Source organism: Monodon monoceros, unplaced genomic scaffold (assembly GCF_005190385.1).
Source record: "Monodon monoceros isolate NGI ecotype Baffin Bay Population unplaced genomic scaffold, NGI_Narwhal_1 Super_Scaffold_21, whole genome shotgun sequence".
In the NCBI taxonomy this organism is placed as follows: Eukaryota; Metazoa; Chordata; class Mammalia; order Artiodactyla; family Monodontidae; genus Monodon; species Monodon monoceros.
In genome coordinates this window covers 32,957,865-32,973,181 of record NW_021703778.1, presented here as the reverse complement: position 1 = coordinate 32,973,181, position 15,317 = coordinate 32,957,865, and the positions used below count along the sequence as shown (strand labels likewise).

The 15,317-nt window shown below is 46.7% G+C and overlaps 1 protein-coding gene and 1 pseudogene across 3 annotated transcripts in view; one reads left to right on the top strand and one right to left on the bottom strand.

The window, feature by feature from the left end:
• Positions 1–4,759, top strand: part of CTXND1 (cortexin domain containing 1) — a 53,679-nt gene extending 48,920 nt beyond the window's left edge. For all 3 annotated transcript variants that reach the window (XM_029237413.1, XM_029237412.1, XM_029237414.1), the window contains one exon: positions 604–4,759. In XM_029237413.1, coding sequence (XP_029093246.1) covers positions 666–845 — 180 coding nt within the window. In that variant the 5' untranslated portion in view covers positions 604–665 and the 3' untranslated portion in view covers positions 846–4,759. The remainder of the gene's footprint in view (positions 1–603) is intronic.
• Positions 4,760–7,062: 2,303 nt separating this feature from the next.
• LOC114904505 lies at positions 7,063–10,783 on the bottom strand (annotated as a pseudogene).
• Positions 10,784–15,317: the final 4,534 nt, after the last annotated feature.

Genomic DNA, 15,317 nt, shown 5'->3' with positions numbered 1-15,317 from the left:
AAAAAAATATATATTAATTACCTAATTTTTAAAAATGCTTTCTGGGGACTTCCCTGGCGGTCCAGTGGTTAGGACTCTGCGTTCCCACTGCAGAGAGCACGGGTTCAATCCCTGGTGGAGGAACTAAGATCCCGCATGCCGATGCAGCACAGCCAAAAAAAAGCAACGATAATAAAATAAAATAAAATGCTTTCTGATCACCCTCAGTCAGTGGCTTGACAGAGTTGAAAGCATTATTATAACTCATCCTAAAGGGTTTCAGAGGGTGGAGGCAGCTTCAGGGGCTCCATCCTCAGCAGGTGCTTTGGCTACAGCCCAGCTCTACCCCTGCTGGGACTCCTCTGTCACCTCCCCCCACCCCCAGGACGCACTGGCTGGGCCCTGGCACCTGGGTTGCCTATAAGGTTCAGGGCTGAGACCACGTAGGCGCCTGAAAAGGAGGCACGTGACCCTTCCTCTCCTCGCTCTCATGAGGGGGAGGGGAGGGGGAACAGCAGACTCCCATGCCAGGGGGACATATAAGAAGGGGGAGGGCTGTGCCCTGCCCGCGCCCCAGGCAAGTTGGCACGACCCTCCGGTCCCCACTGCTATGGCTCTCTGCAGGGGTGGAAGATGGTACCAGTCAACCGTGAGCCGGAGGAGGAGCCCGAAGCCGGTGCCGAGAGATGGAGGACCCCACGCCTAAGCCCGTCTACGTCGACGTGGACAAAGGACTGACCTTGGCCTGCTTCGTCTTCCTCTGCCTTTTCCTCGTCGTGATGATCATTCGCTGCGCCAAGGTCATCATGGACCCTTACAGCGCCATCCCCACATCCACCTGGGAGGAGCAACACCTGGATGACTGAGGCGCCCGCGGGCGGGGGCCGCGGCGAGGGACCGAGAACCCAGCGCTCTCCGGACAGGGTTGCCCCAGGATGTGCCTCTGTCCCCTGGCCACCGGCTTTCCAGCCCATGGAGGCGAGAAAGGATTTGGCCACCCGGGGATGGAGAAGGTTCACCTTAGCCTTGCCTGCTCTCACAGGAGCAGCAGGGTGAGATGCTCGGGATGCTGTGGGTGTTGCAGTGGTGGGCCAGTCTGGGGATAAGAGCGCTGGACCGGGAGTCAGGAGGCCCGGATTCCAGTCTGGGGAATCACTGTGAGCCTAGGGGGCGGTCATCTTCCCTGGCTCGCGCACACCTTTTGGCATCGGATACGGGACAGTCACCCACCATCATAACAACAGTGGTCTCGTTTTGAGGAAACTCTTGCCCTTAACATGCAAAGTAGCACACACACTGGGAGGCTCCCAGCACAGACGTTCACCTGAGCCCCAGCCCCTTCCCAGTGGGCCAGCAATGGAGCGCGTGGTGACGTGGGAAAGGAGGTGGAAGGTGCACCACCCCAAATTCACAAAAGGCACAGGGGCTGCTTCCCAACAGTATTTTTTTTAACTAAAATATAGAGGGGTATATTTTTCCTGTTATAAATGAAATGTGTATTTTGGAAGTTTGGGAAAATACAGAAAAAATAGAAGGATGGGGGAAAATAACCCTTATAATCCCACTTCCCCAAAGCCGCCATTTTGATATATTTTCTCCCAGCATTTTTTACATGTATTTTTAAATAGTCAAAATCATACTATGTGCATGATGTTGTATCACTTCATATTAGAGCATGGACACTTTCTCATTTCATCAAGCACTCTTTATAGCCATCATTTTTACTGGCTGCAGAGTATTCCATCAGATGGATAGGTCATAGTTTCATAATTATCTCCTTTGGTCTTACATTTCTTTTTTTTTTTTTTCACTAACTTTTCCTCATGCAAAATTATTTCACCCAGTGACCTCTTGAGAGCACACAGTTATGAGATTAATATCGGACAGGAAGACCTGGCTTCTAGTCCTGTCAGTCACTCTAAGGCTGTGTGACCTTGAGCAAGTCACTTCACCTCTCGGTGCCTCTGTTCCCTGATTTTAAAAAGGGGAGGAAAAGCCTTGCCCTTTTTGTTTTGTGTAAACCTCGTGAATGAAAGGACAGGAGTGGGAGTGCTTTGAATGTAAATGTGCTGTGGGGTGAGACAAGGGATAAGTTATTGATAATGACTTCTCCCTCTTTTCCCACCCTTCTGACCCCCTCCCACCCTATCACCTATATCTAAGACCTTGCAGCAAGAATATTGGACCAGAGCCCACATACCTGGTCTCAAGTCCCAACTCCTCTACTTCCTTGCTATATGACCCCAAATAACTCAGCCTCTCTGAGCCCCAGTTTCCTCATCTGTAACATGAGGGAATAACATCTACCTCACAAGGTTGTTTTGAGGATGAAATGAGAGAACACGGGCAAACATTGGTGTATTTTCTTGATTTTACCACCCCAGAAGAAGCCAGGGGTCTGAGCTGGGAGGAAGAGAGGTCTGGCTTCCCCCCTCTCTGCAGAGTCTGGAACCCTGGGCTTTTTTTCAGTTCCACTGCTGAAAGGCCAAATCTCCCAGCCAGGACCACTGGTCAGAGGAATTCTCACAGCAACCTCTCCCAGCACCTGACCTCAAGGGTTATGGTGTCTATTAGTTTATGTAATTATCATGGTCATCGGTATTCCCACAAACATAATATGAAGTTAAACTAGACCACCAGAATTCCCCTTCCTTCTGAATGCATTTATTCCATCCCTCTAAGGCACACCTGCCATCCCCATCAGAAGTGCCCTGCAGCTGTGAAGAAGCTCATGGTTCCCTTCCCACCACCTGCATCCCAGCCATGGGTCCCACTCCATCCCAGGTCACCTGGGAAGTGGGTTTCCAAAGCACCATCACCACTAGGTGACCCCTGAAAGTGAACAAGCCCACAGCTGCTCAGACAGCTTTCCAGAGCATATCCAGCTGTTCCTCCCTCCACACCCTCACTGTGTGGGATGCACAAAGGGACAGCTGGCAAAGGCAGTGGACCAAGGTGCATTGGAGGCTCTGTGTGAGGGAATGATCTAGAGCAAGGACCTTGTACATTGCCTCAGGCCTAGCAGCAGCCTTCACTCTGCAGCCTACCTCAGAGATACCGAACACTTCAGTGAAAAGCTGATCAGCATGGATTTACAATGCAAATCAGAACCAACGCCCGATCAGTTAATAACAGATCCCAAGGAACAAGAAGAGGTCTTGAAGACCTCACTTGGAGATACTTCAGAGCGCTCAGGAGTGAAAAACAGGTGCCTGAGGGCCGTGCTACTCAAACCATGATGAAGGACAAATAGCATCTACAACATTGAGGGGCTTGTTAGAAATCCAAAATCATGGACCCCTACTCCAGACTTACAGAATCATAATCTCTGGAGATGGGGCCCAGGAATCTCTTAGCAAGATCTACCAAGCGATTTGTATGCATGTTAAAGTTTGAGAAGCACTGCCCTGGGGATCCTTTGGTCTCAATTATTTCTTTTCCACACCTAGGTTTGCTAATATTTCCCACTCTATCTCTTGACTCTTGTTTAGGTGGCAAAGGGAAATAACATTTCAGAAAAAGATGGAAAATTTCAAACTCACTCCAAATCCAAGCCTCCACAAAATAGTGATTTCTATTGTGTGTGCATGTATTCTCTTCTAATCCTTGTCCACGTGCAAGATATTTTTTTCATAAAAGGCTTCGGTTACATCATTTAAATCAATATCTCCTAACATTTCGTCATAAGCATGTTTCTGCTACAGTCTTCCTATTTATCATTTTACTGGCTATAAACCACGCCATCTAGTGCATGTACATAGTTATCCAGAGTCCTATTAATAAGTACTTAGATTGCCTTCATTTTCTCTATTATACATGTTGCAAAAAAAAAAAAGAAAAGAAAAGAAAGCTAAAGACAGATATGACGAACCCTGGGCTTGCTCAGGTTGGCGGAGAATAAATATTTAAATAACACCCCCTCCACCTTAGACACACATGGGGGACGAAGAGCCATCTAAACATTTGATCATAAGGGGGAAAACCAACTGAAATGTCAAGCTCCTGTTGTTGCTTTAGCTGCTAAAGGATGGAGGAGATGTTCCTTTGTCATCAGAGCATCTTAGCCAGTTTCTAGCTAGCTGAGATGAAGTTTGGGGTTTGGTATGGAGAGGTAAACTGTCCAGCAAAAGAAATGAAGAGAATTTTTGAAGACTGGAAGCTGGCAGAGAGCAAATGAAAAGTATCTGTGGCATTGGCCCTAATCCAGGACTTAAGGCAAATATGATCAGAGAGAAACTCCCCGCTGCAGGGAAAGGGTGATGGATTTTCCGGACAGTGGTGTCTCGTGGCTGATTTTACGTTGTTGCCTGTTCTGTGCTCTGCTACAGTCCCTCCATGTTACTCCAAACCCTCAGTAAAGTCTGATACACAATCCACTTTGTGGTTGTGGTATTTGGGGGCAATAAAGACATCTGGAAGGGGGTCAATGTGAAGAAATGTAATCTGGAAAGGGATAGTCATCCCAGGGACAAGTGAGGTAGCAGAAGTAAGCAGAAACAGGAAATCAGAAAGCAACTATAGTCCAATAAGAATTAATTTAAAAAAATCTGAATGACGGTTGCTAGCGTAAATGTGACCCCTGAGAATGCTCAGATAGGCTGAGATGAATAATAGCACACTCGTTTTACCAGCCTGGTATATCAATTCCCATCATCTCTATTTCATTTTTTCCAATTAGTTGCGCAAATATCTACATACTCTTATTGAATTGAAAGACCCGTGACTCCCTCTCCTATAAAATTGCCCCAGAATTTCGAGGCTAACTCAATCCAAAAGGAGCTGGTCCTAGGGCTTCCCTGGTGGCGCAGTGGTTGAGAGTCCGCCTGCCGATGCAGGGGACACGGGTTCGTGCCCCGGTCCGGGAGGATCCCACATGCCGCGGAGCGGCTGGGCCCGTGAGCCATGGCCACTGAGCCTGCACGTCCGGAGCCTGTGCTCCGCAACGGGAGAGGCCACAGCGGTGAGAGGCCCCCGTACCGCAAAAACAAAAACAAAAACAAAAGGAGCTGGTCCTGCTTCCAAATGTCAGGTAGAGAGAATTTCAAAGCCTGGTGTGTCCACTAGTGTAGTTTCACACCCCGCAGTCTAGCTGTTGAAGATGGGTCCTACGTGTGTGATGGATGACAACCTGCAGTGACCTCTTTGGTTTATAGCCCAGTCTGCTGAGAGGTGCTCGAGCTAATCTCACTGGTCCACATTCCCATGCTCATTCGTTCTGTCCAAACAGTACAGCCAGGTTGGCTGTGTTCAGAGGGACAGGACGGCCTCGGACATACCAACCAGCCCCCTGAATCCTCACGTCCTTGATCACCATCAGCTAAGACTCTCCCTCCTTCCTGGGGAGTTTGTCTTTGGGACCCGTATCACTCAGAACCCTAGCAGGAAAGAGATGCACACCCAAAGCATTAAATGAAGAGGGTTTAATGAAATAATATTTCCAGAGGTTGGGCAGGGTTAAGGGAAACGAAAGGGGTTGGCAAAATACCCATGGACGGGCAACAGGGTGAGTCCATTACCACTTGGACCTGAAGCGACAAGGGGAAGGGGTGTTCCCAGAATCCAGTGGAAGCTGTAGCAGTGGGAGGGGAGTCCCCCAACAAAAGCCATGGCCACAGGTAGACAATCAAAGTGCAACCCAGTGAGAAGAGACTATATACCTTGACTTCTCACCTCCTGCCCCCTAACCTCCTATACCATCAGCCAAGAACAGAAGCTAAAGGACAGGGGACTCTGGCTGATATCCTTCATATATATTAGCGAACCAGAGCAAACGAAAACTAACCAGTACACTGCACCCCTATTACCACTCAGCATCCATCGTGGATGGGGAAAATATAAATTCCCATCAACAACCACATTGTCTGAGGCTGCTATCAGTTTAGTTCCACTCCCGCCCGGAACTTCCATTGTAACATATCCACCTCTAGGTGAGTGAATGAAACGATTCATATAAAGCATAGCTGCTAGAGTCCCGTCTTCTATGGCTGGTCAGGAGGCCTAGGTTGATAACCACAGTGTCATTCTTCTGCCACGCATTCCATATCCCCTCTACCTTCTGGCGGTCCCTCCACTGCTGGAGTCTTTTATCCAGTGGAATGACCCAAATCTTCCTTCACAGAGGATCCAAATTCTCGGTGCCCTGTCTTTTTTTTTGGTTGCCAGTTTCCACTGATCCCCACCCCCTCAAAGAACTTGACAAAGCCTTGAAGGCCTCACCTGGAAGCATTTTTGAATACTCAGAAGAGAACAGGTGCCCTAGGACGCGCTAGTCATGCTACGGTCGTAGGACGGATAGCATCAGCGTCACCGGGGAGTTTGCTAGGAATCTAAATGCATGCCCCCACCCCAGACCTACAGAGTAGGGTATGGGATGAGGAATAACGAGAGATACCCCAGTGAATCCCTGGGTTCCAGAGCTAGCCCTCCTTGCCCTCATTGTGGAGCAATACCGTTTCTTCTGAGATATTGGAATAAATCACCCTGACAGCACAGTGATCCCCTTCTCCACCTCCTAGTCCAAGATGAGGAGACCCAAATGACTACAGGATGATCTCAGTTTCCAATTTAACAGACCCATGACTATGTTCCCTGGTGGAAATATTTCTTCTTTGTTACTAGGAATTTCCAAACCCACCAAGTCCAAGGTCACAGGATGGAAAACAAAAATTCTATAACTGGGTTATTAGGTATCATAGTGAGAGGAATCACTCTCGCTTCCTAGACTAGCATCATCCAGCTCAAGGGAAGATGCCAACATATATTGGTCTCTGGTTTAAGGTGAATACTGCATCCTGTAGGTCAGCCACCATACTGAGCCTTCCACAGGCCATTCTAAATTTCACTCAAGCCAACTGCTTCTGGGTGATGAGGCATGTGGTAAACCAGTGAATTTCCTGGACATGAACCCACAGCTGCACTTCCTTCACAAATGAGTTCTCAGGGACTTCCCTGGTGGTCCAGTGGTTAAGACTTTGCCTTCCAATGCAGGAGGTGCGGGTTCGATCCCTGGTCGGGGAGCTAAGATCCCACAGGCCTCAGGGCCAAAAAAACCAAAACATAGAACAGAAGCAATGTTGTAACAAATTCAATAAAGACTTTAAAAATGGTCCACATCAAAAAAAAACTTTAAAAAACAAACGAACAAGAAACAAATGGGTTGTCTGGTTGAAGGTCATGTTTGTGAGATACGCTGAGATAAATGAAACACCACAAACGGTGAGGAGGGCAGAGGTAGCTAATCCGTGTGCAGAATACGAATCTATTCCCACCACCCTCCATGATGGAAGGGGTCCAGTGTAATCAACTTGCCAGTGGTGGCTGGCCTGTCTCGCACGACCCATCCCTGGGGAAGGATGCCGTGCATCAGGGGCTGGGCATTGGCTTAATCCTGGGCAGGGTGCCTACCCAGAAGTGATGGAAACCAGCCAGGTGGGCCATAGTGAGGGAAAGCCCATGTTGTTAAACCCATGTACAGCCTCCATCCCTTCCACTACGGTCACTTTGTTCACAGTACCACTGAGGACACACCAGAGTGGAGAGGGGAAGGCATCCTCAGGTTGGGTCATGGTGTCCACCTGATTACTGACAGCCTTCTCTGCAATGGATACCTTTTGATAGGCATTTAGGTGGCACATGAATATCTTCACATCCAGGGCTCCTTCAAAGACATCCTTCTACATACATCTCCTCAAGACTGCCTTGAGTCCTCTCTTCCAATCTTACTGCAGTTGGGTCAGCACTCTGATTCTCCTACTGGGGAAAGTCAGAAGCTCCCGACAGCATCTTTATCTGCCACAGACACTTCCTGTACCATGGGGTCTGCTAGGTCTTAAGGCTCAATTGGTCAGGTAGCTTTCGTCACAGCCTGAACCGTTCTAGAGCCCTTGATTGCTCTGGGTCCCATTCCGAACCAGCAGCCTTATGACGTACCAGGTAAATGCAGCAGAGTGGCACACACAAATGTGCTCCACATTGCCTCAAAAACCCAAAGAGGCCCATCATCCATGGAGCCTCTTTCTTCATGATGGATGATGCAAGGAAAAGCAAGGTTTCTCACCTAAGGGGGAATGTCCCAACATGCCCCCGACTGCTGGAACCCTAGAAAGTTCTCCAATATGGCAGGCTCCTGGACTTCCATAGGGGTTTTCTCTCACCCTCTGGCAAGCATGTGCCATGTGTGGTCCTTGCTACTTCACCAGAGCCGGTTAGCATAATGTCATGTATATAATAGACACTCATGAAGTTCTGTGGGTTGTTAAGGTGATCAGGGCCCCTACAATACAACAGAGAGAAGGAAAATGGCAATTCCCTGAGGTAATGCAATTAAGGGGTACCACTGTCCCCTGCCCGATGAAGGTGAACTATTTTTTATTATCTTTATTTTTTTTTCCTAAAGTAAAAATTCAGTTTATTCATCTGTTTACGACACAGTACTCAGAAGGCAAAGTGTTTCACATCATAGATTTCACTTCCAACTCCTTGGAATGTTCATTTCTTTGACTGTAAAGAGAGACTAGACCGGAAAGCCAGGTAATGCTTAGGTAACTAAACTAAGGATGGAGCGGGTGGGGTGGGCAGTGCTAACGTCATCCTCCCGGGGATGGGCACAAGGGGACTGTTAGCCACAAGCTGATTGTGTAGAACTGTTAGCTGGGAGCGCGGAGCAGCCATCCTGGACCCTTGGGCCATCACGGGCTTCAGTCATCCCTACCACACAGGTACAGCAGCGCTTTCTGGTGGTCGCCTTTGGTATCTTGCTGAATGTAATAGTACAGGGACTTGCCATACTTTTTCTTGAATTCAGGTCTAATTTTCAACATGTCCACTTCACTGTGGGAGATCATGATTCTAATCAGGACCTTATCGTGAGCGCCCTTGCCCTTCATGGAGTTGTACAGTCTGTCAGCAAAATACAGGGGCTTGGTCTGAATGCACTGGGCTCGGTTCAGGAAGGCATTTTCCAGGTCTCCTCTGACCTCCTTCTTGATGCTCTCCAGCATGTCATAAGGGCTGTAGCTCTTGTACCTTTCAAATACTTTCTGGAGGTGGCACACGCTCCGCTCGGTCATGACGCTGATCCACTTGGGAACGTTAGTTCCTCTCCTCTTCATGCCAGCATCACAGAGATCCCAGGCATCTTGGTCAGTCAGTTCATAATCAATGACATAGCCGTCCTCTGCCCTTTGACCCTTCGCAAGGGCAATCATCAGCTTGCGGAAGTCACCAGATGTGTCGGAAATGATGTCCTTCCCCAGATCGGTCTTGTACGTTTCCTTGTAGACTCTGTTGATTTCCTGTAGCTCTTGGTTGGTCCTTGAGCAGCTGATCTCAATGAGGGAGTCCTCATCGGTCCCCAGCCTTCCGATCGGAGGCTTTCCGATGGGAAGCGTCATACTGAGCAGGTGTTTTCAATAGGCCCCAAATCACTGTCTCCAGGTGGCTGGACAAGGCTGCCTTCAGTACTTATGCAAGTTCCTTTTTGGTCCTTCTCTGGTAGGCGAAGGCAGTATTCTGTCTCTGTTCATTGCTGCGGTTGGTCAAGGTGTTAATGATGGTGACCTCATCCACACTTTTAGTCTTGATGGGCGTTTCAATGTTCAGAGCGTCCCGCTCAGCATCAAAGTTGGTGTACGCTTTGACTGACCCATATGCACTTGGAGGTGTGGAGTGATCACCCTCCAAGCTGAGCTTGCAGAGAATTTCATGAACGGTAGACATTCTGAGAGAAGCTGGGCTGGGTGCAGTGCGCTGCGAGCGTCCCCAGATGCAGAACCTATTATCTTTATTGATTGGGATGCAGTAGGAAGTATTTTCTGGTACAGTGGCTCTCAAACTTTAGCGTGCATCGGAATCACCTGGGAAGCTTGAGAGAGAATAACCTACACTGAGCCCTGGCTGCTCTTCCCTGCCAACAGATCTTAGGCATGGCCCACCGAGTGCTCCAAAACCAACTCTCTAACTTTGAATACTTCAGAAAGGGGATCAGAGTGTCTGTCACCGATGCCCCTTGGGCTTCTTACAAAGTCTGGCCCACTATCTCTCCTCCCTTCTGCACCAAGGACGGGGTGACCTTGCTAAGTTCTGTTGTACTCCCTTCTCCAAGAAAAGGAGTGCCCTCTGGCCCTAATACAATAATTAAGAGGGACCACAGAACTCAGAAGCCTTCAGCCTAACTACACAGAGAAGTAGCTGGTTGACACATGCTTCCCCCTCATAATTGTACTCTGTAGTGTCAGCCAGCCTCATTTCATAACAGTCAGCCCATCAAATGGGGAAATGTTGGGTTTCACCCTGATGGTAGAATGGGGCCTCTGGCTTCCTATGAATGTATGCTAAGGAAAGAATGACCCCAGAGGGCTAAGAGATGGGATGACACCCAGCAGGCTGAAATTTGGGCTACATAAGCAGTGCTTCAATGACCATTCTTATGCACATGATTTTTTCCTTCTCTTAGATTACCAAATACAGCTCTAAGATTATTTGAAAGAAGAGCTTCGTGTTGAGCTCATAGCTGGGAAACAGGGAACTCCTTGATGCAACGCCACACACATTTACGAGCAGCTACTGTTTAATGGGGGGTTTGGACACAAAGATGAGTCAAGCACAGCCCTGCTCTTAAGAAGCTCACTTCCGTGGGTCAAAATCAAAGTTCCAACCGCTGTTCCACAATTTGCCAGCCTCAATGTTAAATTTCATGAGGTTGATAGTGGCACTGTGGTTATGTAAGAAAATATCCCTGTGCACAAAGTGAGAGAGTAGCATTGACATACATACACTACCAAGTGTAAAATAGATAGCTAGTGGGAAGCAGCTGCATAGCACAGGGAGGTCAGCTCGGTGCTTTGTGACCACCTAGAGGGGTGGGATAGGAAGGCTGGGAGGGAGACGCAAGAGGGAGGATATATGGGGATATATGTATACATATAGCTGATTCACTATGTTATACAGTAGAAACTAACACAATATTGTAAAGCAATTATACTCCAATAAAGATGTTAAAACATAAATAATAAACAAATAAATAAATAAAATAAACATTAAAAAGAAAAAGAAAATATCCCTGTGCTAAGAATACACTCGGAAGTATTTAAGGATAAAGGACCATAATATATGTAAATTACCCTTAAATGGTACAGAAAAACTAGTCTGAGTATATACATTTACATATATCATATTGGAGAGTATAAACATATGTACATGTAAAGAGAAAAAGCGCAAATAACACAGCAAATGGGGTAAAATGTTAACACTAGTTAAATATGGCCAGAGACTTCTGGTGTGGTCTTTATATGGTGTTCTTTATACTATCCTAATTCTTGCAAGTTTTCTGTAAGTTTGAAATTATTTCCAAATAAAAAGATTTGTTTTAATGGTAATAAAATGTTACCATTTCTCAAGAAAACCCCAAAAAACACCACAATTTGCCAGGCTGAGAAAAGTGTTGCCCTAGAAGTTCAAAGTTGCGGAATCCAGTCTCAGCTCTGCCACTCACTAGCTATGTGAAATGAACAAGTCTCTTCTCTTATACAAAAACTATCAGAGACAGTGGGGGGTCCAGAGGTGGAGGTAAAGAAGCAATAGTGCCTTTAGGCTTGGGGAATAGGCGGGCTTTCCCTGGGATCCATGCCCCGGAGGGCTCAGCATATCACAAACATACACACACAAATGAATATATTCAAGAGCACGCGGGCCCCTCTCCCCTTGGGACTCATCCTGATGCGGCCCCACCTGTATCCTACGTAACCTCTCAAGAGTAATACTGCCCAGGCCCCAGGGGAACGCCTCTTCACACCTCTGGGCTGCGTCCACAAAATAAGTGCCCACGTGAATGCCACACAGCCGTGTGGTGGGTCACTGCCAGCGCTGGCGATGGGGGCGTCCTCCCTCCTGCGGGGGTGGGGGTGGGGGAGTGAAAGCACTTTGGTAAGAGAAGAGACTAATTAGGTCACTCAATACTTCCTCCTAGCATGGATGCAACTGATTCTTGCCCCAACCTGTGTCATTTTTCAGTTCTACCCAAAATTCATTTTCTTGATTGTTTTCCAATTCGTGGTTCTGGCACGGGATTCACAACGGCTGCACATGACAATTAGGGCACATTTTGCAATGTTAACTAATTCATATTAATTTATATGTACATAAGTCTCGACATAACATAAATGGAGCGTGATACTAATCCTTTACTTTGGCAACCAGATGGACACTGAACGCTAGGATTATAAATAGTTTTATTTTTATAAAAAGCACTTAATAGGATTTAATCGAATGTAAAAAAATAAATTTAAACATTTCAACTTGATTTAAATAAGCTTGATGTGAAATGCTGATGTTCTTTAATTATAATTTGTATCTTGCCTTTTCATTTTAATAGATAATTTTGAATGTCAAAGAAAAATAACTGGAAATGAATATAAAGTAAGTTTTTCAATTTTTAACATTTAAGGTGTTGATGAAAATATTTACATTTCATATACTTTGAGTATAACTCAATTTACTTTGTAATCATTTACATTAGTCTGTCAATAAAACCCAAATTATGTGAAAAGCTTGATTAAGATAGGATAATTAGTGATTCTAATGAAATTAAGGCAAGAAAAACTAACTTAAAAAATAAAATTTTATTTAAAAAATATTGACATAGCAATTCATGAATTTGTACATCTTTAACGCTCATTCCAACATCACCAGCCCGTCAACACTCTTCAAGTGCAATGATAATTATATTCATTTATATTTGATATTTTGCCAGTTTTCAATCATATAAAAACCATAGATTTGCAAATATTTTTGTTTTGTAATTATGAAAATGTGTATGCCAAGGTAGGAGAATACAGAGTGTTTAACAGTTTTTAGCTTCACTTGTATTTCTTAAATATTGAGACATAAGTGGGTCTCCATGTGTCTTCTTGAAGCAGGGGTGGACTTATGAATACAACATAATCCCTGTTCCCAATAATCTCCCAGATATTCATTCATTTATTTAACAAGTATATATTGAGTGCCTACTCTGTGCTAGGTAATGAAGAACTTTCCATGAGCAAAAGCTGACTCTGCCCCCAGGAGCTTAAAATCTAATGAAGATAGACATTGCTCAAAAATCACAGACAGCAATAATGTATTCACCTCTGGGATCAAGTCCTTTGTAGACACAGAGATGTTCCATCCAGATCCCGCTTCAAGAAAGGTCTTATTGTTCCAGCTTTTATGTGCTGTTGGCAGAGAGCCTCAAAATAAGACTGGCCCCAGTCTTATTTAGTTTCTCTCTAAGAGCAAAAAAAAACAAAGCCAAACAGACAAAACAGACCCTTCAAGCAACCATCATTTGTAACCATCCCCCATAGATCGGTAGTTCTTTGAGTAACTTTCTGCCTCTCCCTCAGCCCTGGGGTATCAGAGAGGACAGAGAGAGAGAGATACACAGAAAACAAACTCTTACTGTGGAATGCAACCCTGACACATTAATTTTTCTGGGGTTGCTATAAGGAACACGCTCCCAAACTAAAGAAAGAAAAGAAAATTTTAAATGTAAACACTTTGGAGGTCCATTTTGGTATTGAGGCTCTTTGAGATAATTATTAATTATGATACTTAAAATCCTAAAGTTCCCGGACTTCCCTGGTGGCCCAGTGGTTAAGACCCCGTGCTTCCAATGCAGTGGGCGTGGGTTCAATCCCTGGTCGGGGAAGATCCCACATGCTGACGGGTGGAGCCAAAACCAAACAAATCCTAAAGTTCCCTTGCCCTTCAAAAACATTATCTTGGCCGAAATCCACCCTCATCCTCAGAATAGCTCTGAATGGCTTTTTATTTACTTATTTATTTATTTTTGGCTGTGTTGGGTCTTCGTTTCTGTGCGAGGGCTTTCTCTATTTGCGGCGAGTGGGGGGCCACTCTTCATCACGGTGCGCGGGCCTCTCACTATCGCGGCCTCTCTTGTTGCGGAGCACAGGCTCCAGACGCGCAGGCTCAGTAGCTGTGGCTCACGGACCCAGTTGCTCCACGGCATGTGGGATCCTCCCAGACCAGGGCTCGAACCCGTGTCCCCTGCATCAGCAGGCGGATTCTCAACCACTGCGCCACCAGGGAAGCCCTGTAAATGGCATTTTAAGGTAAAACAGCGTGAGTGAGCAGGCGCAGGGCAGGGAAGTCCCATGGTGAAAGCAACAAGGCTCCTCTTCCCTTGCTCCCCACCCGCCCAGGGCAGGGTCTCCTGGGCCCTGGTACCCCGTGCCTGCCAGGCCCAGGGCAGTGGCACGCCCGTGAGTCCAGCCGAAGCCCTCTGACACCATCCAGCAGGCCGCATCCTGGCAGAAACATCACTAGGTTTGCTCCTCCTCCTCAAGTGAAGTTTAAAATGGATTCTAGGGCTTCCCTGGTGGCGCAGTCGTTGAGAGTCCGCCTGCTGATGCAGGGGATACGGGTTCGTGCCCCGGTCCGGGAAGATCCCACATGCCGCGGAGCGGCTGGGCCCGTGAGCCATGGCCACCGAGCCTGCGCGTCCGGAGCCTGTGCTCTGCAACAGGAGAGGCCACAACAGCGAGAGCCCCGCGTACCACAAAAAAAAAAAAAAAAAAAAAAAAAATGGATTCTATTCTCAGTTGCATAGTCATCCATTTAGATTCATCATGGGCCACTGGTTAAAACAGGAAGCGTGAATGAAGTATGAATTAATAAGGAAGATACAGTGATAATTACAGCCAATTTGCCGTGGTATGTTCATCACCAGATCTGTCAGCTCCATCTATTTGATCAAACGTCTCTAGTTCTTAACAAACCATTGTTAAAAAGAGAAGATTTGGCCATGAAACGCATTTTTGTCTATTTCATTACCATTCTACACAGGTGGGTTTCAGTGAGCTCGGTTCCCGAACTAGACTATTAAATTCACTTCTCATCTGGAGCTGGCAATGGGAATTTTGAGATCAAGGCTGGAAAACAAAGAGGCTCATGTTGCTGAAGGTTAAGGGAAAGTAATCGCTGGAGAAATCGCACGCCAGACCCCCTATTAACATCCACCCTGTGTGTGTCTCAGACTCCAGGGCCAGATCCAGCGGGTTCATCCAGCATCACCAGCCCCTAAGCCCATTAAATGCACGGTGAGGGGATAAGTATGTGATCTCCATAGCTGGCATCAGCACTCTCTGGTACCAGCGGGCAAGTGGACTGATAATGATTTTAGATGACTTTTGCCCACGACCCAGGGACCTCTGGTGAAGATCTGCCATGTGCGATAGCTCTTTAGGTGTAGGTGAGGAAAACAAGATGGGTCACTCATGCCTGCTGATGCCAGGAGACAGAGCTAAGGGAACACTCCCAAACACGAGGTGGGGAACAGAGAT